The sequence below is a fragment of the Syngnathoides biaculeatus genome, chromosome 11, assembly GCF_019802595.1.
Source record: "Syngnathoides biaculeatus isolate LvHL_M chromosome 11, ASM1980259v1, whole genome shotgun sequence".
Classification (NCBI taxonomy): domain Eukaryota; kingdom Metazoa; phylum Chordata; class Actinopteri; order Syngnathiformes; family Syngnathidae; genus Syngnathoides; species Syngnathoides biaculeatus.
This window is the reverse complement of record NC_084650.1, coordinates 11921670-11947195: the sequence shown is the minus strand read 5'-3', so window position 1 is coordinate 11947195 and position 25526 is coordinate 11921670. Positions and strand designations below refer to the sequence as shown.

At 43.8% G+C, this 25526-nt stretch overlaps 4 protein-coding genes and 1 non-coding gene across 7 annotated transcripts; 3 read left to right on the top strand and 2 right to left on the bottom strand.

Moving 5' to 3' along the window:
- Positions 1-110: 110 nt before the first annotated feature.
- Positions 111-4614, bottom strand: hs6st2 (heparan sulfate 6-O-sulfotransferase 2). Of its 2 annotated transcripts, none has more exons than XM_061835896.1 (2): positions 3445-4614; positions 111-2082 (listed from the first exon to the last, which is right to left on the bottom strand). In XM_061835896.1, the coding sequence occupies exons 1-2, from the start codon at positions 4074-4076 to the stop codon at positions 1254-1256; spliced, it is 1461 nt and encodes a 486-aa protein (XP_061691880.1). In that variant the 5' UTR covers positions 4077-4614; the 3' UTR covers positions 111-1253. The 2 variants fall into 2 exon arrangements, with proteins under 2 accessions (XP_061691880.1, XP_061691881.1); XM_061835897.1 differs by having other exon boundaries at positions 111-2079.
- Positions 4615-4714: 100 nt separating this feature from the next.
- On the top strand, positions 4715-4787 carry trnaf-gaa (transfer RNA phenylalanine (anticodon GAA)). The gene has a single exon. It is a non-coding gene; the product is annotated as a tRNA-Phe (tRNA).
- Positions 4788-5818: 1031 nt separating this feature from the next.
- On the top strand, positions 5819-10811 carry zgc:153018 (Transmembrane protein 179-like). 2 transcript variants are annotated; one of them, XM_061834840.1, is made up of 5 exons: positions 5819-5919; positions 6182-6523; positions 7332-7469; positions 7565-7643; positions 8732-10811. In XM_061834840.1, exons 1-5 carry the CDS (start codon positions 5867-5869, stop codon positions 8915-8917), a joined length of 798 nt encoding a protein of 265 aa, XP_061690824.1. In that variant the 5' UTR covers positions 5819-5866; the 3' UTR covers positions 8918-10811. The 2 variants fall into 2 exon arrangements, with proteins under 2 accessions (XP_061690824.1, XP_061690825.1); XM_061834841.1 differs by lacking the exon at positions 5819-5919 and having other exon boundaries at positions 5942-6523.
- A 969-nt stretch (positions 10812-11780) lies between these two features.
- Positions 11781-19789, top strand: si:ch211-107m4.1 (heterogeneous nuclear ribonucleoprotein U-like protein 2). Its single transcript, XM_061835316.1, has 12 exons — positions 11781-12108; positions 13159-13480; positions 13623-13699; positions 14841-15083; positions 15999-16111; positions 16225-16491; positions 17284-17406; positions 17489-17590; positions 18288-18456; positions 18522-18752; positions 19536-19567; positions 19651-19789. Exons 1-12 carry the CDS (start codon positions 11937-11939, stop codon positions 19708-19710), a joined length of 1911 nt encoding a protein of 636 aa, XP_061691300.1. The 5' UTR covers positions 11781-11936; the 3' UTR covers positions 19711-19789.
- Positions 19790-19952: 163 nt separating this feature from the next.
- On the bottom strand, positions 19953-25211 carry nudt22 (nudix (nucleoside diphosphate linked moiety X)-type motif 22). Its single transcript, XM_061835317.1, has 8 exons — positions 25088-25211; positions 23844-23974; positions 23594-23695; positions 22982-23450; positions 22164-22277; positions 21870-21967; positions 20236-20329; positions 19953-20066 (listed from the first exon to the last, which is right to left on the bottom strand). The coding sequence occupies exons 2-8, from the start codon at positions 23921-23923 to the stop codon at positions 19965-19967; spliced, it is 1059 nt and encodes a 352-aa protein (XP_061691301.1). The 5' UTR covers positions 23924-23974; positions 25088-25211; the 3' UTR covers positions 19953-19964.
- Between the last annotated feature and the right edge of the window lie 315 nt (positions 25212-25526).

Genomic DNA, 25526 nt, shown 5'->3' with positions numbered 1-25526 from the left:
AATGGAGTCCGAGGTTGCCGGTGACGGAAGTAAAACCTTCCCAGATTTTTTTTTTTTTTTTACACTGAACGAGTACATAAATACACACACTTCCATGACATTCTTACAAATAAAAATACATTAATGTATGTTTTAATGCATTTGACAGATCAAAAAGCTTGTCGGTGCGTGCAGACACCTTCAGCAACTGAATTAAATAACATCACAGTAATTAGTGAGGTGTACATTTTTACATATACAGTACAAAAAAAGTAAAGACAAAGATACAGTACATTGAAACATTCACAGCTTTTACAAGTTACACTACACACTGAGGTATCTTCTATTTTTTTTTGTTATAAAAGCTCGTTTAAAATGTTTGACAGCTTCATTTAAAAAAAAAGGTATGGTGTTCTTCAAAGAAACATAAAACTGAAAAGGCAAAATGACCAAATTGGAATGGACAAACCCCAAAAACGTCAGTCGATACAAATACTAGATATAAAAGTACATTATATTCCACCTAAGCAATACTGTACTTTTTCCCACAAGAAGCTACTGAGCTTGTACAGTATTGCTTTGGAGTTGACTGATTTGTAGTTAAGGGCGTCTTAGTAGTACAAACTCTGTGGTTACTTAAGACAATAAGACCAATAAAAAAAATTATATCAATATATATTAGAAGAGGGCGACACGGTGGAGCAGCTGTAGAGCGTTGGCTTCACAGTTCCGAGGACTCGGATTCGATCCCGGCCCCGGCCTGTGTGGAGTTTTTCTCCGGGCACTCCGGTTCCCTCCCACATCCCAAAAACACGCAACATTAATCGGACACAATAAATTGCCCCAAGGTGTGACTGTGAGTGCGGCTGTTGTCCGTCTCCGTGTGCCCTGCGATTGGCTGGCGACCACTTCAGGGGCGTACCCTGCCTCCTGATAGCTGGGATTGGCTGCAGCACTCCCGCGACCCTCGTGAGGATAAGCAGCTCAGAAATGGATGGAGAAGAGACAGACGTGCATTCCTACTATTACACAACATCTTTCAGTAATTTGTATATTGTGGTTCATGTAACTGAAATTGATTTTAAAAAATCATTTTCAAACAAACAACAAAAAAATGGCATTGTAAACATATTCCAGTAAGTGAAGATCATAGTCGGGTTTCTTCGATAATCACAGAAATATTCTGCAAAGGTTATTTCTTCTGACTGCGATCATATCGGCTCCACCGAGTAAGGCATAATTCATTTTTGAGTTTGAGAGGAAAAACCAAAAATTCACTTCCACTGCTCCACATTGTCCACGTAGTCCTCCGCGGTGGCGCTCTCATCCATTTCCCACCATTCTGGGAGCAGCCCGTCGAAATCCAAACTCTCGTCTTCCTGGACTTTTTCTTGGGACTGAGGGACCGGCGGGTGATTTTCAATCCTGGGGGCGGCTTGGGTGGGTTTTTGCTGGCGTCCTCGCTTCGTGCTCAGCCTGCCGCGGAGGCGCCTCCTTTCCTGCTGCCGCCTCTCCCGGGCCTGCCGGCGCTCCTGCTGGCGTGCAAACTGGAAACGCTGCAGGAAGAGATCCCGGGCGTATTCGTAGAGCTCCACGTCCCAGCGGTTCAGCCGGCGGATCCGGCGCTGCGTCTCGGCGGGGACGTCCACGCCGGACGCCCGCGTGCCATTGAGCTGCGTGAAGGGCGCGATGAAGGCCAAGTTGAAGGTGCGCTCGAAGAGGTACTGGGTCTTGCGCTGGTATTCGGTCAGGCCGAAGAAGGCCATGCCGCGCAGGTTCCGCTTGGCGCTCTCCACGAGCACGGCCCAGCGCTCGTCCACGCTCATGGCCGAGACGTTGTAGCAGCCCACCAGGCTCAGGTCAGCTAGCATGCGCGTCTGCCGGTTGTTGGCCAGATTGGAAGGGCAGTCGGTGAATTCCTGCAGGGAGCAGCCGGACCAGTCGTCGCCCGGGTAGCAGCTGGGCAGCTCGGACGACGTCGGCGAGCGTCCGTCGCACACGTGCAGGGAGGCCTTCCAGGTGGCGCCGCGCTGGACGTGACGCCATTCGCTCAGGTAGCGGGACACGGGGTCTCTCAGGATGGTTATGTAGTAATAATTCCTACTGGGGAGAGAGAATCAAGTCAAATCCTTCGCATCCATTCAGATTCTCGTTAGAACCAACCACGGTGCGGCCTTATTAAAAAGAAAAATACCCTAATTCCCGGTTTACAGAGCGCACCTGGTTACAAACGTCACCGAGTACATTAGTAAAGGAAATACCATTTGGTACATATATGAAGTATGAATAATTTTAATGTGGAGTTTTTCCATGTTTAAAAGATGTTTCGCAATAGCGTCGTATATGTTTCGCAATAGCTTCGTATATGTTCGCAATAGCTTCGTATAACCTAAAAGATGTTCGCAATAGCTCTGTATAACCAGCGAAATCATAAAAGGATGTTTCAACATAACATAGGAGGTTGTGCAACGCCATCTGTTGGTAACAAAGAATAGTGTGGCGTCAGGTGGGATGAATTGGCCACTCACCCCTCCTTCCGCACACGCTTAGAGTATAAAAGGAGAACTTTGGATACTCTCGGTAGAGTCTGCTGCGGGTTGCGTACGGACGCCCAGCCGGCATTGAAGCTGCTCTACCTGGAGTGTTGGCTCTCCCTCCTATTGGCGCACGGTAAGAGCTGGTTGGATATTACTTAGCTTCATACCACGTGATTTGTGCTTGTGTTACCATTTCTGTGTGGGACCAATAAAGTGCCAATTGTTGGTAGCCAGAAGTGTGTCTTGTCTTCATTTCAGAGTGCCTATCTCCAACGATCCTATTAAAATTTGATACCGAACTCCTGAGCGAGGTATCAGAAATGTTTTAAAACAATATATTCGCCGGAGCTGTGCAAAAGCCGCAATTGCCCACATTGAAACGCAAGATATTTACAAAGAAAGGCGGTACACAGAAAGAATTTTAACATTACGTGGCGCTAATGCTAGTGCTAACGCCGTGCTAACGCTAGCACCAACGCTAACAGGGCCAGGTAAAATAAAATTTACTGGTAAATATCCCTGAGACGCCAGTAACACAGCACTAACGCTAGCGCAGCCCTAACAGGGCCGGTAAAAGTCACGTCCTCGGCACATATATTCCACCAGTCTCATTCTTACCTTCTCCGTTCAAGTTTCCCCCTTACGGCCGTTCGGGAAAAAAAATCCAGAAATTAGCCACATCATCGCATAAACCGCATGCTTGAAAGAGTGTGAAAAAAGTTGCAGCTTGTAGGCCGGAAATTACAGTAATTTTTTTTTTTTAAAAATGTCTTTTGGGGAGGAGCTAAAAGGGATTAATGGGATTTCAACTAGGGATATTTATTTGAGATAAGCAAATTGAGTGGTCATGGAAGATATTAAACTTGTAAGTGAAGGAACAACTGGACTGAAATAGCATCGTACGATATGACCAGATTCCTCCGCCTACCTCTGCATGGTCTTGGGCACCTCCTGGGAGTCCATACGCGACGGGACGCAGCGAGTCAGCTCGGTCCAATCGGCGTGGAGGCCGCAGCTCCAGCCGGTGGAGAACCGGGAGAAGAGCCAAGTCTCTTTCTTCCCCGGCCGGTAGCAAGTGCACTTCTTCTGTCCGGCGTGGCACTCGCACGGCCTCTCCAGCTGGATGTTCCGTACCAGGTGTCGGCCAAACGTGGTGCCGCCCGTCTTCTGAATGTGCAGGAATACTATGACGTCGTCTCCCTTTATGTTAAAGTCCACAGCGCGGTTCAGGTCCGCCTTGGTGAAGTTGAAGCGCGGTATGAAGCGCACCAAGGCGCCGTCCTCTGCAATGTAAGGATCCCGTTTCTCTTGGACGTCGCCGTTCTGGGAACCCACGTGGAGCCAGGACCCGAGGCGGCGGAGCACCCGGCACTCAGTCCCGCTCGGACACACGTACTGGATCATGATGACGCCGAAGATTAACACCATGAGCAGCACCACCAGGAATCTGTGCTGGCTGCTGCTGGCCTTGTCATCCATTTTACCAGGGACGAGCTGAATATCATCACTTGGCAGAGTTGGCGTGACGCAGAAGCAAACCAAGCGTCTCCCAAAAATCATAACAAGCTACAGAAACATCAAGAGAATGTCCAGGGAAAACCAAAGTTACAGAAAAAAAAAAAAAGTGAACTGCAGTCTTGAATTTCAGAGTAGTTTCCCTGAAACAAGATCACTTATTTTGTTGTATGTTTCAGACTTCCGGTATGAGATGGCTGCACACTTCTTATGATGGGGCATAAATGCATTTAACAGTCTGAAAACAGTTAATTGAGCTGCGGGACGGCTACACATGAAAAGTATAATCATTGGAGGAGCGCAGCCCCAAATTAATTCTGGACCCACCCGGACAGGCGACGATCACCATCACAACAAAACAAACAGTAACACGCAGACGCTAGCGAGCTACATGGCTAAAGCTCGCAAGGCTCTTCAAATAAAACACGACATGCTCGTATTTCTCATGCTATAATGGCCAACATGTACCACAAAAAGGTCGACGTTCGTTTTGGAGGGTCTGTTGTATCCGTAAGGGGGGAAAAGACACTGCGAGGCATCATTTAAAAGGATGCCGTCGGCCACCACCGACCGATCCATTGACCTTTTTACCCACAATCCTTTGCGCTGGCGTCTCTATGAAGTGACGTAGCCACTGTTGGACATGCAAACAAATAATGAAATGCCAACCGCGTCATTTCACCGCCGAAATAGCTCAGTTGGGAGAGCGTTAGACTGAAGATCTAAAGGTCCCTGGTTCGATCCCGGGTTTCGGCATTTTGGCAATTCCACATGTGTGCTTATTTACTTCATGACCGTTGTACGATGATGTATTTGGATTCCATAATTTAAAATTCACTTCAGAATCAGAACCGGATTTAATGGTTCTGCTTTAATTTAATTTGTCTAAGGTAGTCGGTGCCGCCCTGGTACGACATCCATGTTGAGTAGTAAGAAGAACAAAACTAACAAGAACTAACAATAATTTCACATAATTATGTGAATCGTTTCACATAACTATGTGTAACGTTTCACATAATTATGTGAAAAGTTTCACATAATTTAAAGGGGAAAAAAAGGTCACGTGATTTGTTTCACAGAATTATGTGAAATGATTCAGATAATTATGTGAATCATTTCACATAATTCTGTGAAACATATCAGATAATTATGTATAATATAATTATGTGATGTTTCACATAATTGAAAAAAAAAGGTCATGTGATATGTTTCAGAGAATTATATGAAATGGTTCACATTATTATGTGAAACATATCACATAATCTTTTCACATAATTATGTGATATGTTCCACATAATTATGTGAAACGTTACACATAATTATGTGATACGTGACAGATAATTATGTAATACGTTAAAGATAATTATGTGAAACGCGACCTTTTTTTCTTTTTTTTTTTGGGTGCGGCAGTAATACGCTTCCGTAAATATGAGCTATTCCTTATAAGAGTCACGGTTGTGCAAAAGATGCAAAGTTCTTTTGGAATTTAGAGCATTTAAGATTATACAGATTGGAGTCCATTGACCGTTTTTTGTGAATTACTACATTGGCGATTGTTATTGCAATCTTTGTTTTAAAAACAATAATCTCTAAAAATGTGTGTACGATATCTATGTTTGTGCTGTGGTGCGTGGGGGGGTGTATTCTGTTTAAAAGTAAACAGAATTTGTCCGTGAAATCTGTAAACGATCAATGGCCGTGACGTCAGCGCGTGACGCCATTGCTGGAGAGAAGCGAATCAAAGATCGTTTGTATAAAAGCTAACGATGCACGCCAACAAAATGGGGGAAATATAGGTCATCATTTGGGGACAGCTTTCACGGCGTTAGTAAAGAATGTTCGTGCAAAAATTCATCTGCCTTTCGTCGGCTTTATCTACACACCTGAGGTCCAAGCACAGAGAATTATGATATAAAGGAACATGTCATTATTGTATACATGACTGTGTCGCGTAGGGCTTGCAAAATGGATCAGAGTGAGATTTCTGGATCTGTTCATGTCTCTGCAAATTGTTAGGCTCGAGCTCTCGTAGTTTTGTCGCGTCGTCGCACATGTGTGTTCGGAAACTACCAAAGCCTTTTAAACAACTCTCAAGGCAGCTGGGAAACGTGCAGCCTTTACATTTTTTTTTTTTTTTTTTTTTTTTGCAGCATTTCGCATTCTTGCACCGTGACCGGACCGGACATGGAGCTGGACCGGCGGCTGTTGCTGGCCCACTGCGCCGCTCACGCCCTCTCCGTGGCGGCCGGTCTGCTGGTGGTGGTTCCGATGGCGCTCAACGGCTCCGCGTTCAAAGGCCGCTGTGCGCTCTTCTCCAGCGGCTACTGGAGGACCGAAGAGACGGAGTCGGGTTCCGTGGCCCAGCTGGTGGTGCGGCAGTGGGGCCCGCCGGCCGCCTGCCAGTTCGCCACCTTTGTGGGCATTTTCACGGTGCTGTACGGGGCCGCGCAGGGCTGGCGGTGCCTCTTCTACCTCCACGGACGACACGACGAGTAAGTGGCCACGACGCGCGTCGTGTTCCAAGCGATAAGAGATTAGTTGATGGCACACTTCGGTGACCTAAATACTGAATCTTGCCTGCGTCCTAGATATGAGTGAAAAAGTGCTCATTGACAACGCTACTAACTGAATAACTGATGATGGATGAACCGTCAAATAGACAAAAGATCACAAGTATTTTCATCCGCAGAAGCAGCACTTCATCGCAAAGCTGTCGAATTGCTTATTAAATGCCCGTGGACAGTCATAATCGTTCGTCCTGGTCATTGCATTATTAGGGCATGAACGGATAGGATAGCAATTGTCCTGTTCAGGTTGTCTTGGGTCCCCACGCTGGAAACCCGACAGAAATGTCGGCACATTATAAACAGTTTTACGAGGGTTTTGTTGCAATTCAAAATGTGACGTGCACAGTACTGCGTGTTGTATGCGAAGTCTCAAGAGCCGATATCGGCTGACAGTTTTTTATTACAGCGCATTACAGGGGCATAAATGCGTGGTATTAAGTCACCAACTGTGCTTTTTTCGCAATTTCCGCAAATATTTTGCCTTGCCGCTCAGTGTGCAGGCGGTGCAATCTTTACAAGAACAAAGATAAAATTTGTCGCATTGAAGTGATGACACGGAGGGTGCAGAAATTTAAATATTAAAAAATTTTGATGACCAAAACGGTGCTTTTATCCAGGGCAATGGAGAATGCGCTTGAGCACCACTCGGGATCTATGCGTGCACGTGGCTGTTAAATTCAAAGTCTTAACGAGGAAAGAAAGTAATATTTTCAGGTTACGTGTGTTTGCGCAGCACTTTGTTTTCGTCCTTCCTGACGGTGCTGCTGAGCGCGTGCATGCTCTTCCTGTCCGGCGGCGCCAGCGTCATCTTGTCTCTGGGCCTCGCCTCCTGGTGTGACACGGTGACCGACAACAACGCGCAACCGTTCAGGTGCGTCTTCGCGCTGTGACTTTGTATTGCCCTCCGCTAAAATTGAAAGTCATTTTTGTTTGTATTTTTTTTTTTTTTTTTTTTTTTTGGTTCAGCTGTGCGACGTCCCAGTCTGTTCTGCTTTATCTGGACGTGGACACGTCGTCTTTCTACACGCAGCTGAGTCTGGCACAGGTAGGGGGCCGCACTGACACCAGATGGTGGCGGACGGTGCGGCGTTTTGTTGTTTAAGCTACATTATAGCACGGGCGTCAAACTCATTTTTGTCTCGGGCCGTAAATGTAGTTCTGATTTGCTTCAGAGGTGTGTTACAACACTTTAATCACATGTAAATTTCCATACATACATCCATTTTCTTATCCGCTTATCCTCACAAGGGTCGCGGGAGTGCTGGAGCCTATCGCAGCTGTCAACGGGCAGGACACAATCACAATTTAGAGTGTGCAGTGTTGCGTGTTTTTGGGATGTGGAAGGAAATCCACGCAGGCACGGGGCGAACATGCAAACTCCACACAGGAGGACTGGGATTGAACCCAGGTCCTCATAACTGTGAGGCCAACACTTTGGGGCTGCACCACCATGCTGCCCACATATAAATTTTTCATCAGAAAATCATATTACCACACTCACAATCACACCAGGGGTCAATTTAGAGTCTCCAATTAATGCATATTTTGGGGATCCATCAATCCATCCAACTCTTTTCTTTGCCGCTTATCCTCACGAGGGTCACGGGGAGTGCTGGGGCCACTCGCAGGTCACATGGAGACAAACAGCCGCACTCACAATCACTCCGAGGGGCAATTTAGTCTACAATTAATGCATATTTTAGGGATGTGGGAGGAAACCCACGCAGGCACGGGGAGAACACGCAAGTTCCACACAGGCGGGGCTGGGATTTGAACCCCCGTCCTCAGAACTGCGAGGCCATTACTCTAACCAAATGCTCCACCTTGCTGCTATGGGGAAACAATACATTGCATTATTATTATTATTATCTGGAATTTGGGTAAAGATTTGAGAGAAAATTCACAGAGGTTGACGAACGTAGTTTGCATTTGCAGCCCACATAAAATTAAGTGGCGGGCTGCATCCGGCCCCCCGAGTCTTGAGTTGGACACCAATGCGTTTTGGGATTTACTTGTCTCTCTAAATAAAAGCTGGGGGACTTGAGTCTTGAGTGGCTCGCTTGCCAATTTTGTCATTGTCTTTTTTTTATAGTACTGCAGTATTTTTTAGCTCCGTTGCGTCTTTTTCCTCAGGCGTCGTTGTGGTTTGTGACGCTCCTGTGGTTGCTCCAGTCCACCCTGGCCTTCATGCGCCTCTACCACTCGCACAACGGGCCGTGCCTCCTTCGGGAAAAGGAGCTCCTCCTGAGGGACGCCCCCTCCGACGGCTCCCCCTCCACTCCCCCGTATTCCCCCCAAACCCCCGCCGCCGTGGTCTGACGGCCCTACGGAGCCGTTGATGGAAGCTGGCAGGTTTATATTTTTGTACATGTGCTTTTCTTCCTCACAAATGTACGTGGCGTGCGGACACTCCTGTCAAACTGCATCTTCGGGTGCAGTTTGTGTCAATATATTATAATGCATTGTGACATAAATGTCAAAATGTAGCTCTGCATGTATGTGCAGTCGCGCGTATATGTGGTGCATTGTAGCATCTTTGTAAACAAACAAAACGTTTTTATGTCAAAATGAGAAATAGTGGGGCACCAACCTCTTAGTAATCCCACAAAAAAAAACACTGTACTGTTTTATGACTTATGTTTATTTAATGCCATACAATGCACGTACAGTACATTAAACTAACGAAATACGAACGTCATTATGAAATGTAAAAAATTACATTTACATACAATACAAATTATCAACATTCTTTCTTCTTGTTGCGAGGCTGTCAATTGGGTCCATCCTGCCAGCCACGTTAAGCCCGTAAAAACATAGCTGTAAGTCATATTAATTATTAATTGTTAGTCATATTAATTCAGTTATATACATATATATATAGATTAATTAAGTCACAAGTTTATGCTCACACATTCTTTTTGTAATTTAATCAGTGTTGTATTAAATATAACAATGCATATGCTTATACTGTTGCTATACAGCAAAAGGACACCTACAAAAATGGATTTTGTAGTTTTTCATAAAAAAAAAAAACAAAAAAACCCCCACATAAAATTCTGCAATTAAAATTGCCAGACAGCAATAGTATGTATTTTTAAAAATTTACCTGCATGTTAATTTAGTCATTTTATTATCGAGCTGTATTGGATAAAACAATACAAATTTCAAAGATGGAAGTACACAGCACCATCTGAAGGGGCACTGCGCCCTCTGCCCCAAATGCAGTTGCCACTATTTGAAATGATAATTTTATATATACAGTGTACAGTTATTTAACATGTATAGTTGCTGTCCAACAAAAATCACATATCCAATTTATTATTATTTTTATTCAATGAAAACGACGACAAAAATATTCGGGATCTGACCATCTCTATTTATTCATTTTTTTAGATTTAAATAAAATGCCAGCAGTGGATGCTTTGTTGTTGGACAGCACTGATATATATTGTTTAATTATTAGCAAGATTTTGTGTCTCATATCCAGTAGCCACTAATCTATATTCCCCATAATTCATGAAAATAATCACAGAAGCCTAAATTCCCACAGAAGGACCAGTAAGTTGTATTCAACATTTCTGTATGTAATGTTTGATTATTATTTTTTTGTAATATGTTTGCTTGTCCTTTGACTCTGTCAACGCATGTCAGTCACTAGCTAAGTGACAACGATGTTTCCGTCATGTGTCTCCATTCTATGCAATGCGCATGTATGTTTACTGAACTTTTTGCACTTTTTTTTCGCGTGCCGGTCGGGGAGAAATCGTGCGGTTTGACGTCTTGAGTGCTTTTATTGTGGAGCATGTGACGCGTGGCGAGAGCGACTGAGCCGCCACGTACACACTGAAAGAGTCTCACCGCGTGAGCATCAATGAATCCGCGCTCCGTTTTGCTAAGTGATGAAAAAGCACAACCGTTTGCGTCTCTGCTGGTGACGAATTTCTTTTGATGATGATGCTGTCGGTGTGGACGCGACAGCTCAAAATGTCCATGCTGAACCAAGTCTGCAGAGGGGGGCAACCTCGGTCGAGGTTGAAACTAATGATGCAAAAAGTTGAACTTGTTGTAATGACACGCGGACAGCTGAACGAGAAATCTGGAGACGGTAGTCGGCACTTTTTGTGTTTTGTCACTTGGTAAATAATAACCAGCGATGTGTGCTTTCTACCTCCTGTGGTTGTGTTCCATAAAATTTTTGCAGTTATTGTCAAATAAAAAGCTTTTGTCATTTTCCAGTGAGTCGATCAATGAGTCTGATTTACAGCGCAACTTCAGCTAAAATTGATATTTTGTTATTTGGCTGTGCACCCCAGAAAACGTGATGTTTGTGCAAAAGAATTTTTCAAGATTCTCTATACATTTTTACAGTAACCAAAGAATCATCAAGGATTTGTTTTCTTTGAAAGCCCAACTGGATTAGATTTTAATTACCACAAATTAATAAGTAAATAATCAATTAGAATATCCTGGCAATCCTATTTCAGTAGTTCAAAACCAGAATCTCAAATTTACAAAAGCGTAATGCTGCCACACCTAAATAAGTTCAATATCACATTGTAATGTGATATTTTTTCTTATAATGTGATAAATTACACAATGTGATAAATTGCATGCATATTTACAAAAGCGTAATCCTGCCACACCCCAAAAGAAGTTCACTATCACATTATAATGTGACAGTTTTTATGTTATAATGTGATAACTTACACAGTGATAAATTACATGCTTCCATACATAATGATTCATGACACCAAATTATTATTGGTATAGTTTAACAACTAATGCAAAACCTCAAATCTCCACAACCATAAATTTGACGATTACAAAATCAAGGAGTGTAGAGAAAAGCATTACAACAAGCATACAGTAAATAAAACAAATGTAAAACAATAAAGAATCTAATCATGTAGCTATATTTCAGGGTATGCCATATTTTAACAAGTTTACAATTAGTAAAATAAGCAATAAAAATCTTTATTCGAGGGAAAAAATGCTGCCACGTATATGAAATTCAGCGACGAAAATTGTAAAATTCACAACATGTGGTCTCGATTTTCACAACGTGGAATCCACTTTTGGCAGACAAGCTGTACTTACTTTTACTTTCTATAGATGGCAGCATAACTTGAAAACTGTTAAATCTGAGGAAAAGGGAAAACGTAGACGAAGAATGTTTGGCTCAGCCAATCAGAAGCCGAGGCTCCATATTGAACCTTTGTTTTGGTGTCAGGGTTGCAACTTTAGAGTTTTTAACCACAAAAATAACAGCAAACCGGTAGAATTTCTACTTTTTTTTTTTTTTTTTTTTTTTAGCCGGGGGAGGGGGGTAACGGTAACGATGAAGCTGGCGGACATTAAGAAGCTTAAAGTGGCCGAGCTGCGTTCGAGGTTGAATCAAGCCGGTTTGGACAGCAGAGGACTGAAGACAGATTTGGTGGAGCGCTTGTGGTCTTTGCTGGATGACGGCGGACAAAAAGGAAACTCGTACGAACGAGACGTTCAACCACGAGGTGCGTACGCAAGGGCGAAAGCACAGTTGGCCCACATTCGCTCCTCCATAGTCACCACACTAATTTTACAAAGTGTAGCGACACGGGGATCGATACTGAGTATCGATACCAGATGTTCATAGTCCAAAATCGATTCTCAAATCAAACTTTATTTTTTATGCTTATGTTATTGAGGTAATGACTATGATTAGAAGTAGTTTATGGACACAACTCAAACGCGGCGTTAATTATGTAATTGATGTTGCATAATTACAATATTATGACTCAATGTCAACTGTGGAGCACCTGTAATGAAAGTGGAACAAATAAACACATGCACTATAATAAGTGTGGTTTCCTAAACGGGCTAATCTTGACACATTCCTTTTTTACTTGCACCAAAAAGAAGGGAACAAAAGTAATCCATGATGCAGAAAAATGGTTTACTCCAATTCAAACAGCAAAAATAAAGTAAATAAAATTGTTCCCACATCGAATGGGCACAGAAAATCCAGGTCAATGAACAAACATACAAAGAAAATGATGATGGATGTTGATGATGATGTTCAAAAACTATTTCGTCCAACCGTCCATATTTCCACTTCTTCATCCGTCTCACCTTCGTTCGTCATCCAGTTCATTACGTCATCACGACGTATCAACTATGCAGCAAACCTCAAGTCATCATTTTAAACATCACAGAATGCAATATAATCATCATCCGCAGCATCCATTTAATAAACAATTTGTGAATACTCTTTACTACATCATTAAAATTTAGGTGAAATTATTCGAAGAACAGGAATTATATTTTAGGCTCTTGCAATAACATTACATTGCTTTAATATGATTGTAGCTTACAAAGTCAATGCAAACAAAGTATCTATATCTGCATCTTGGAATATTGTTTTTCTCACAACTGTTGTTTACTAATTTTCAAACCTGCTTGATTTACATGGAGGGCAGTATATGGACAGTTTTCCCGTGATGTCACAAAATGCTTGAAAAGTGCAACATGACGCGTTTCCACTCAAGGAAGTATTTCCCAACGCAATCCACTTCCACTTCCAGTTCCAGCCTCTTCCCTGTCAGTGCCAGCCAGTACCACCCGGTCCCCGGAAGTGGTTGTGGAACTCGTGGCTTCCACTTCCTCCCTAATTCGGCCGTCTTCCCCGGCGGAGCCGGTCTGTGTCGACCCGCCGCGTGGACCGGCGGATCGGCCCCGAGAGTTCTCCGACTCGGCCACCCAGACGGAGGCCGGCGACGTCTCTGGGTGTCCGTTACCCGGCGGTGGTGAGCGTCAAACCGAGAAGGCGGAACTGCAGCGGCCGGCGGCAGAGGAGGAGCGAGGTCGAGCATTCTACGAGTTTAAAGAGGAGATACGATATAAAAGGTAATGGAAGGGACGAGCATGACTAGTGGAGCTGGCAATATGTGAATTAAAAAAATATGACACGGTGGTTAGCATGACTGTGATGTAGTTCTGAGGTTCTGGGTTTGAATCTTTGAAATGTCTTTTTTTTTTTGTGCATCAGAGCCAAACCACAACCACAAGCTCCGGAGAGAGAAGAGGCAGAAGAAATAGATGAAGATGCGGTCAAACTGAATACCTGTGAGTATTTGAACACGTTGTTAAAGCCCAAGTGTCATCCCTATAAACATTCTAAAATAGATATTGTAATGAAAAATAGATATAACATTATTCACATCAACGTCTATATGAAAAAATAAATATAAGTGGAGAGCCCGTCATCCGTGCGCAAGGTTGCGGAAGTCTCACTCGACAGTCGAGTGGTCGCCATATTGGCAGAATCTTCTGTCCGTGACATCACGCTGGGACATTCGCCATTGAAAACACGCTGTGCCACCTACTCAGGGAGACGCCCCTTCTTACACGGAAACTCTTTTTGAGGAGAGAAGAACTCACAACCGAGTGAAGTGACCGGGGCAATATTACCCTATCGTTTCGAGCCACATTTAGATGATATGCGGCTCACGGGATGTGGCCAAACCACCTCCCCGCGGCAGTGATAAAAACAATGCCGCCCGCGAGCGACGACGACGGCGCGGCCAAACCGCGTCCCCGTCCGATCCACTTTCGCGGCGGAGATGAGCCACTGCGGCCCTGCTCGCGACGAGCCACCCCGGCCAAAGCCGTGTAAACAAGGCCGGCGGAAGCCGTCCGGCGCGCACATCAACACATTTAGCACCCCTGATTTACAGATTACATCTCCCCCGAACTATTGTTTTTTTTTTTTTTTTTTAGTAGCTGTATACACACCTACCCGTCATCTGGAACCCACGAAGCTCTCGTCCTTTGCACCCGTGCAATCCATTTTTTCACGACGAACCGGGTCTTTTGGAAAGAGTAAATCCATCCTCACAAGTGTTCGAGCAATATCCAGCAATACGACGAGCCGGCATTTTAACTAACACGAAGGAACGACGAGCTCCCTTCCAGCAGGTAAAACCAATAGAAAGAAACGAGTCCACTTGAGGGCGGTCCTGCCACGTACGTCACTTCCTGGTTCTTGTCGAAAACAAATCCCTCGAGAGGATTTTCATGGCGGGAGTTACAAAAAGCCGTATACGTCAAAATCATGTTTTGCTGTGATGAAAAAAGGCACGGCTCCATATCGGCTGCCGTTTTTGAATGAATAACATCCTAAAAAATCATGCATTTCATGACAGCGGACCTTCAACCTGGATTTATGATAACATCACCTGGTTTATCATCGTCTGTTTTCACACAGACGACAGTCACCTGCACTTCCAGGTGGGCCCGGACGGCGCCGGTGGCCAACCGCGGTTCTGGGACAGATTTCCACTGCTGTGGTCCGGCGGCAGGCTCACCCACGGGGTGTCGCAAGGCAGGGTGGGCTTCGAGGTGAGGCTGGAGAAGACGTCGTTGGGCTCTCAGCCCGACGGCCCGGAAAACCAACAGTCCTACGGGGTCCGCGTTGGCTGGTCCTCGGCCCAAACGTCCCTGCTGCTGGGTAAGCTTTCGCCGTCATGGGTTTGTCCGCTGCATTTTTGTCCGATCAGCACTGCCGTTCGAAATTTTGGGGGTCACCTGAGGAAAAAAGGGATTTTTACCTCATGAACAAGGTGGAGATATTCGTTCTAATAAATTTTATTATATTTTATATATTTTTCCAAGTTTCCCTAAACTTTTGAACGCAAGTGTGTGTGTTCCTGGGATTGTTTCTGCCATTGTTAAAATATGGCATCATTATCAATAACCGCCTGACCAAAAAAATAATGTATGAGAACATTCAAATGGAAAGAAGTCCGCAAGTTTATTCATAAGCGTATTTTCATGCATTTGTAGTAGTCGAGTCATTCATAGAAACATTATTTTATCATCTGTAAATAAAGAGAAATAAGTTGTTATTACTGGCTAGCAATTAATGTTTTACTCATGTTAAATGTGTTTTACATAACTATAAAAATGAAAAATGAGGGGTGTAGGATTAATTACATTTACAATAGTAAATTTTAAATGATGCACTTTCTTGGCGTTACTATTGATGTCCTCTCAAAAGTGCGTCGTCTCAGGATTATTATCATTTTGTAATTATTACAGTATTAGATGTTTGAGTTCTTTGCCACACTCAAACCTCTCAATATTTCTGATAAAATGTTGAATCTTGGTTCCCTTTTTGTTATTTTTGTAATTATTTTAAAATACTGGAAATAAACTAAAAGTCTGAAAATCAAATTGTCACGTATTAATGTTGCTTCAGGGAGTAATATCCCCCAAATTAAATTTCATTAGCGGGACGTTTCTTGCCTAACATAATACCTACTAACTCCCTTTCGCCTGTTTTATTACACATTATGTTCCTGTGAAGTTCCTTTAGATGGGACACGGCGTGCCGCTAGTTCAAACGTATTTTTGGTGCCTTCAGGAGAAAACGAGTTTTCCTTCGCATACGACGGACGCGCTACGAAAGTGACGCGCGGGAGAGCCGAAGAGTTTGGGGAGCCATTTTGCGAAGGGGACATCATCGGCTGTTACGCCGTGAGTGACGTCCATCTTGAAATTTCTCTCGTTCCTTCCGCCCACTTTTGTCAAATGGAAGCGTCCCGCGATGTTTTAACTGCTGTGGATCTTCTTCCCATCCTTTCCCGCAGTCTTTTTCCCCGGACGGCGGCGTTCAGCTCTCCTTCCACAAAAATGGCCGTTTTCTGGGTGTGGCCTTTTCCCTAGAGGCGTCTGAGCTCGGAGGCCGCGCGCTGTTCCCTCACGTGCTCTGCAAGAGTTGTGCGGTCCGCGTCCTCTTGGACCCCACGGCTCCTCCCTGGTACCCCCTTCCTCCGGGCTTCGCCCCACTTCCGGCGCTCCCTCCTCGGCTGAGACGTCGCAATGCGTCTCAGCTGAGCTCCAGAGCGCAGAGTGAGGTGAGTTTCTGGCACTGGATCGCAGGAAAGCTTCTATCCCCTCTAAATAGCGAGGGAATACTAGGGGTACTTGCGGATTCGGTGCTCTAACACAAGATGGCGCCAAAGCCCCGGTTATTAGGAAAGTAGTACAGGAAGTGCACGAAGAAAGTGTGCTGACAAAATACATCTCGACTGAGAGATTAACGTCTTGATATGTTGTGGAGGAGCTCGGTTTATTCTGGTTTTTAGTGGAAGTTACAAGCAGTCCTCACCACGTTTATGGTAGATATAAAAAGTGTGCACACCCCTGCTCAAATGCCAGAAATTTGTGGTACCTGTGAGAAAAACGAGACAAGGTTAATCATTTGAAAACTTTTTTCACCATTAATTTGACCTACACTCTTGTTTCCTTTCAGGTGAAAAAAGGAATATTTTCAAGAGGAAGTAGAATAACTTTGAGACGGTTTGGTCGCACCAGTAGGAGACTTTTCTTGGCCATCATTTGTTTTTTTTTTTTTATCTTTTCTCTCGTCATATTAATGGTGGAAAAAGTAAAATTATATCTTTGCACTGTACACATGCACTTTTGGTGATTTTTTTTTTTTTTTTTTTTCAAACCGGTAATGTAAGATGGTTACAATAATATAAAAGTACTGCATATAGGGATTTATGTTAGTATTAGTACTGGCAATTAAAAAACAAACAAAAAAAATCATCAAGCTCATTTTTTCCATTCTGCGCTCCAGAGCTTGGCCCGTATTCCCTGTGAATATTGTATTGTAATTACTGTATTTCCATTTGTGTCCATAGATGATGTTGATGGTGGGTCTCCCCGGTTCCGGTAAGAGCCACTGGGCAAGAGCTCACATACGGGAGCATCCGGAGAAAAACTACAAGATGTTGGGCACCGAGGAGCTGCTGTCATGCATGATGGTCAGCCAAAAAAAAAAAAATAAAATCACGTCGTCCCGGTAGTCTCATCAAAGTCACGTTTGTCATTGTGGTTTTTTTTTAGAGCGGGGGTGCGAGGGAGCACCGACTGCAGCAGGCTGCCCACTGTCTGACCGAGTTGATCAAACTGGCCGCTCACATGCCAGGCAACTACATTTTGGACCAGGTAACATTTCACTCGGAAACAAACGCCGACTGAACTCCTTAAATATGACTGAAGAGTACCGTAATTTCCGGCCTACAAGCCGTGACTTTTTTCCACGCGCTTTCAACCCTGCCGTTTATGCGGTGATGCGGTTAATTTGTGCATTTTTTTTTTCCTAACGGCCGCAAGGGGGCACTCGAGCGGAAAAGGTAAGAGTGAGACCGGTGGAATATATGCGCCGAGGAAGTGACTTTTACCGGCCCTGTTAGTGCTGCGCTAGCGTGTTGCTGCTTTGCTACTGGCTTGTCTCAGTGATATTTACCGGAAAATTTTATTTGAACCGGCCCTGTTAGCGTTAAATGGTATTTCCTTTACAAATGTACTCTGTGAGGATTGTAACCAGGTGCGCTCTGTGGGCCGGGAATTACGGTATAAGGTTGCGCTCACGGTTTGAGGAAACAAATGAAAACATTTCTTTAGTTTGTAATATTTATAATGCATATTTTAAGCATAGCTATTAGATCATTTGTTTGGAATCAATTAATGCACTTTAACCTATTTTCTATCTTCTAGTAAAGGTTTTATTACTGGTCTTTACTCATATTAGTCTAACCTTTTTGCGACCAAACAATATCCCAATGTTGTAATATTTATTATGGAATATCACAATAACCCTGCGTCTCTCTCTCTCTCTCTCTCTCTCTCTCTCCTCCTCCAGTGCAACATTCTCTTCTCTGCACAGCGTTACAAGCTGCAGCTATTCTCCGGCTTCGGGCGGCGCGTGGCGGTGGTGCTTTTCCCCTCTGCGGACGAGTGGAAAAGACGTCTGTCGGAGCACCAAAAGGACGGCGAGAATATTCCGGAGACGGCCTTGCTCAAACTCCAAGGTGGGACTCCTTTCGTAGCATTCTTGACTAAACGACTTATGTGAGCGCTCCTTCGTTCCTTTCAGTCAGCTGCAGTCTTCCCGAGCAGCTCGCCGGCATCTTGGACGAGGTCCACTACGTGGAGCTGGAGCAGGAAGCGGCGCAGGCGCTGCTGCGGGAGTACAAAGACGAGGCCCGACGGCTGCTGCCGCCTGTCACCCAGCCGGAGAAACTGAAGAAATGTCAGCTGAAGAAAAGGCCGCACCCACTCGGGCCTCCTCCGCCACCTCACTGGGCCAGAGGAACTGGGATGAACAGTACGTAGAAAAAATTATACAGTGGTGCCGTGAGATTCACTGGAAGGAAAAAAGTCGGGGAAACCTTTGGAATGTGGCTAATGCTAACAGTAGTGCCGCCGTGCTAACGCTAACAGGGCTGGTTAAAAAAAAAACATACCGGTAAAACTCACTGAGACACAGCAGTAACACGCTCGTGCAGAGCTAACAGGGCCGGACCGGTAAAAGTCACTTCCTCAGCACATATATTCCACCGGTCTCACTCTTACCTTTCCCGCTCGAGTACCCCTTGCGGGCTTTAGAAAAAAATGCACAAATTAGCCGCATCACCGTATAAATCGCAGGGTTTTATAAGCCAGTAATTAAGGTATCTGCAAAAAAAAACTGAATAATACTGCAGCTTCTGCACTGCGGCGCCCCCAGTGGCCATGGCGCGCACACTGGAAGGAGCACAATGTGGTGCTGGAAGAAATTGATGGCTTTTCTGTTCATTTCATTGGTTAAAGTTGATTTGGGATACACGCGTTTTGAGCGACGAGTGTGTTCATTGAACAAATTCTAACTCTTAAAAGTTAAGGTATCCTGTAAAATCCATAGAGTACTTCTCACAGAGAGGGCTCACAATATTCTTTTACATGATTAATATTCAGAATCACAAACTTTATAAGGTTAATACTAGAAAAAAAAGACAAGTCTGAGTAAATCCTTCAGATAAATCAGTTCTTAATCAAAGAAAGACATTTTAGAGATGTTTTTTTTGTCCAGTATGCGATTCATATATTTTTTTCTTCCCCTTTTCTTAAGGCTGGAATAACACGCAGTCTTGGCGCCAGCACGTACGTACAAATTATTTGAGCATAACCAGATTTAAGAGCACGCCGTCAGACCTGATTATCCTGAACGTCGTTTTCCGTTTCAGTGGAATGCGCCGTATCACGACCAAGCCGTGTATTACTGCAGCGGCTACGAGGGCTACTGATGGAAGAAATGGACGCGACAGCATCGCAACCAACATACAGGGGACATTTTTTTTTTTTAATAATTGCTGTTTTCAAGAATCAAATCAGACTGGTGTTGAAATATTTGAGAACAAAACTGCTATTGTCCCAAAAAGTTTTAATTCCTAATATTGTACTGTACAATGTGGAATCGTAGGTTCAGTCGGCGATTCTTTAAAAAAAAAAAAAAAAAAAAAAAACTTCAGACTGCATTAAAAAAAAAAAATAATAATAATTACAATTCCGGCTTGACAGTCTGGAAAAGCAGCACAGCTCCCTTGGCGGAAGGACACAGCTCCGGCCACAGTGGACTGCTTGCGTCCAGTCGCAATGTCTCCTGTTTGAAATGTTCAAACATTTTTAAGTATTGATGATTTTATTAAGTTAATTAATAAATTAATAACAAAATAATAATAAATAAAATAAGTTAATTAATTATTCTTATTTTATTAATTATGCATTATTTTATTTAATTCTTCTTATTATTTTTAACTTAAAAGACTCACCGCTCGACTGAGGAACACTATGTCCGTAGACTCGTTGGCCTCCGCTCCTCCTTTCCAGTACAGCTCTCGGACTTCATCCGATGACAGCGAACAACTCAGGAGACAAAAACGCAAGTGACACTAAAAATAATGTGAGAGAGCTCGGGGGGGTCACATAATATAAAATCAACCTCTTACTGTTTCATCTGGTAAGCTCTTTGTACCTGTTATTTTCTCAATTTATGACCATTACAATTCCAGGAAAAGTAAAACGGATCTTTTTTGCCCAATCGACTGAAAAACGGCATCAGCTCAGGACAACTAATTAATATCATATGCTAATGCATGTGATGTTTTCTGCATAGTGTGGAATTATATGGGCAACATTTAATGTCCCAATATTGGTACTTTAATATTCTGCTAATGAAAGTCCACGTGTCATCTTGTTTGCCCTTAAAATGACATTCATCAGGCATGTGATTTGACTTAATGAAAAAAGACTGAAAAATAGCCATGGGGGGGGGGGTGGGGTTGTGTTCTGGGGGCTGCAACCATAATCACGTGCAAGTTTTATAAATTGTATTATGAATGAAATATATCTACTACATCTATAAATAAATGCTATTCATTATTTAGGTGCATCCCTTTACCGCCAAAAATTACAAATTCAACTAAGTAAACTACTAGAAGTGAAACTAAATTGAATTCAGATTTGCATGCAAGCGTCCTTTCTTAGCGTCTATATCGCATCCATTCACAAACGTTTTCATTTCTTGCAAATGATTGGAATGCACGAATTTGACAATAATTATTCATGTCATGCTTCGTTATCAGTAAACAAGACATACATTTTTAAGCGTATTTTTTTTCACTCCCTTCTTTCCAACTGTATCGACAATTTCTCGTTCCATCCAATCCCATCGGAATTTATTTTTGATGTCAATCAATTTCTTTCACTCGAGAGGCATCTGTCCCCTCGGGCACCGCCACCGTGTTCACTTGCAAACGGCCCCCATAAACTGCCTCGCATACAACAAGCATTTTCATTGGTCAGGAGGAAGACATTTGACCAATCAACAGACGCGTATCAAATTTTCCACCTCGCTTGCAAAACTCAGATGGGAAAATGAAAGAGTGTGGATTCTGCCACGGTTACTGTTGGAATATTACAGAAAAACTGTATTTTTTTTTTTAAATGTATGCAGTTTAAAAAGACGGAATCCTGTTTATAATCGGAAAAAAATCACATGCCTGATTAATCACAGTTTTTGAAGCTTTTGTCAATTTTTTTTTTTCCCCCCAAAAAAAGTCAATGAAAATACAAAAAAAGTAGAAAAATCTCAATATTGAGTTGTGTACGTTTTAATATATGTTCGTTTTTTGTTTTTTTTACGTCCGTGCTCCTCCAGCCGTGCCATAAACGACCATTTATGGACACTATATACGCATTGCTACCGTTGTACTAAATTTCATACAGCGTTAAGTGTAGCCGGTTGAAAATCAGTCATCACGAAAAACTCAGGAACTCTTACCCTGGGCTTCCCTGATACATAATACGCTTCCTTACGAGAATAAAGTTCTATTTTTCCAAGTGGTCATTTCATTTCTCCGTTAGATGTTTCCAATGTCCGGGTTCCTTCAAAACAAGAGTGTACCTGACGAAGAATTCGGCACTTGGTCTTCCGGCACTCGTGTGATTCAAGGCCACGCCCATCAACAGCGGCTCGCCGAGGGAATTCAGAGGAATGTTTACCTACGGACAAATGTTGAGGATTAAAATAATCTTAACACTATTAGTGCCACACTATTTTGCACAGAGATCCAGTATAGCGTTGGAATATTGCAATATTGATGTTATTGCAATATTTAACATGGCTGAACATTTATATTTCTATTGTCTAATGTAATTCGTGAAAGTAAAATTAAATAGACTACAAAAAAAGACCCACTTCGTCTCTAATTTCAGCGCAAACAGACGAAAAAAGCTCGGCGACGACAGCCTCGGAACTCCTCTCCAGCAGCTTCACGTCGATTTTCGCCTCACCAAGTCGCTCGCACACAACCTGCGGAGGACCGAATTGCCATCGTACCGATAACACAGGGAAAAAAAATGGAGTTAAACAAAAACAAAAAAATCATAAAATGTGGACTATACAGTTTTGTCCCGCATCATAATTATTATTATCATCTTATCTTGTATACTGTACTGTTACTGCAGGAGCCCACGTGGGAGGAGAGCAACAGATGCCGTTGTACTTTTCGGCCATTTCATGACATCACCAAGTACCTTCTACTTTCGACACATTTTATGCTTGAAATTTTTTTGTTAAAAAAATAAATAAATATTTTAACTCACGGGTGTCAAACTCAAGGCCCGGGGCCCAGATCGGGCCCAGCAGATGATTTTATGTGGCCCCCAAAGGCAAATCATATGTGTCCACCTCCAAATCTGGACCAAAACTCAAAATTCCCATCTCATTAATGACGTCAGTGAGGTATTTTACTTTTTAAAAAAAAAATGCTTTTAAAAGCCTAATTTTGTAGTCTTGGAACGCATTATTTCTTTTTCCATTCATTGTAATGGGAAACATTGATTTGGTTTTCAAACAAATCACTTCTCGAATCGTTTTCAGGAAGGGATTGCGGTCGACAACCGAGGCACGAGTGTACTTCCAAGCTATATATTGCGCTATTTCGCGCTGCCTTAAGATAGTTAACATAGGTTAGATTTGAGTTTTGGCAGTGAAATTGTTTGAAGCGCCTTCACCTTGGGTTCTGGGTGGCCGCCGGGAATATCCAGCTTCCCCCCCGCCTCCGCCACCTCCCGGCTCCTCCTGATGAACACCACCTGTCCGTCACCCGTACACACGACGGCGCCCACTCCTAAAGGCTGGGCCAACAGCGCCTGGCTGCTGCCCAATTCCACCTCGCCGCGTCTGCGGAGCTCCGACGCTCGGGACGACCAGTTGGTGCCGAGGTAGTCCTTGTACGAGGTGAGGCCTACCCTCAGCGTGAGCAGCGGCGTACCGTCCTTGTCATCGGTCGTTTGGCTACCAACGCAGTCCACCTTTGGGGACGACGGCGCGCAGGCCGACTGTTGAGCGGCGGCCGACGGGGCGCGGAAAGAGTGCAGCCGAAATTTGGCGCCGTTGAAAAGCCAAGGCTCCTTGGACACCCGCGCCGTCCAAACCTCCTCGATGTGACGTTGGAGAGCTCCGTCCGTCTGCCGGTTATACCTGCACGGTAAGATTTGGTTTGTTTCTCGCGTCGTACCTTTCCAACTTGAGCTTCAAATTTATTCCTCGAATAAGATCTGGAGTTTTCCGTCCGTGGTTACGAACACGTCTAACCTGGATGAAGTTGTGATTGGTGCTCGTACCTTTCGGACAGCTCCACCTGCACTTGGGGCTGCCGGAGGCCTCGCCAGGCCGCACAGTGCAGCAACAAAGAAATCTCGGGGTCCATCGTCCAGCTCTTTCTCCTAAGGGACAGACGCGTGACGTCGGGCAGGGAAGCCCGGTCGCTTTCCGTCGATGGTGGCGGACAGAAACATTGAAGTAAACGAAGCCACGTTCGGTAAAGCGTTGGCCTCGCAGTTCTGAGGACCTGGGTTCAAATCCTGGCCCCACCTGTGTGGTGTTTGCACGTTCTCGCCGTGCCTGCGTTGGTTTTCTCCAGGCGCTCCTCCCACGTCACACAAAACGTGCATTGATTGGAGACTCTGAATTGCCCCTAGGTGCCCTGTGTCCAATTACGCCATCTTGGGTGTCAGAAAGGTCAGAGTACACGGATGATCAGTGAAGCGTGAAGTTTTTTTTCTATCGTTAATTTATCCGATTGGTCTAAGGGTGGTGGTAATGTCATCCATCCATCCATCCATTTTCTTCGCCGCTTATCCTCACGAGGGTCGCGGGGTGTGCCGGAGCCTGTCCCAGCTGTCAACGGGCAGGAGGCGGGGTACACCCTGAACTGGTCGCTAGCCAATTGCAGGACACACTCCCAATCACACCTATGGGCAATTTAGAGTGTCCAATTAACGTTGCATGTTTTTGGGAATGTGGGAGGAAACCAGAGTGCCCACCCGGAGAAGATGCAAACTCCACACAGACGGGGCCGGGATCGAACCTGGGTCCTCAGAACTGTGAGGCCAACGCTTTTACCAGCTGATCGACCATGCCGCGTGGTGACGTCATTGGAAACCTCTCCATTGGCGGGCAACTAGTTCAGGGTGTATCCTGCCCGAAGATAGCTGGGATAGCTTCTGAGGATAAGCGGTTTAGAAAATGGATGGATGGAACGACTATCAAACAACTAGTATTATTGTAAATCAAAATAACTACAATTATGGTAAATCAGTGACCTGGAATTAGATCAGTCCCAGGGCCGGTAAACGACAGTAGTCCATTGCTTTTCTATAATGATGGGGGGGTTTGAATCCAGTAAAATCGCCACCCACTTCCACATTCGACAAAACTACTGTTAAATACTTTACCCAGGAATAAACTTTAAATCTATACAATGTCTTTTTTTTTTTTTCCACACAAGATGTCACGAGGGCAATCAAATATTGGAATAGTAAATGTTTAGGCTTTGTTTGTGTTTACATGATCCATAAAGTTATTATTTGTCCAAAATGTGTCTTTTACACTCACACTATTACTTCTATTAATATAGTTCTAGAATCGTACTTAAAACTAAAGTCTGTAATGCGTCATCAATGCTATGTCGATAAAGGTTGAAAAAATTGAAAGCAGTGAAACACGGAAATCGGCGCTTCCGCCACCATTCAAAATACACGATTATGACTATTGATTGATTGACTATTAGTGTGGCTCGTTAAGTGACCATTCGGCGATGGATATTATGCACATACCTATTTGCGTTGTCTGCTATTGATAAACAATATTACTGTACAGAAAAATAAAATGCAATGTCCAGCAAACTGGCGTTTAACGACAGTCCTAACACATTTTCGGCTACTGGTCCAAATAACGAGCCTCTGCCTAAAGTAATACCATTGGTTGACAGAAGTCACATGATTACGCCAAACGACCCCATTTCCCTCTAAAAAAAAAAAAACACACACACACAAAATTATAAATTTAAACAATTTATTTTAAATATGAATAAATAAATACCACGCGTGATCTAAAAAAAAAAAAAGTTAATTGAAAGAGAGGTTAAACAGAAAATACGGTATCTAACGAGGCTTCGGAAACGTGTGTATCAAGTTACCAATAGTTCACACGGTTTTGATTAAATAAAGTAATTGTAAGATGATACAGGCAAATGAGAAAACGGCATGTATGTGA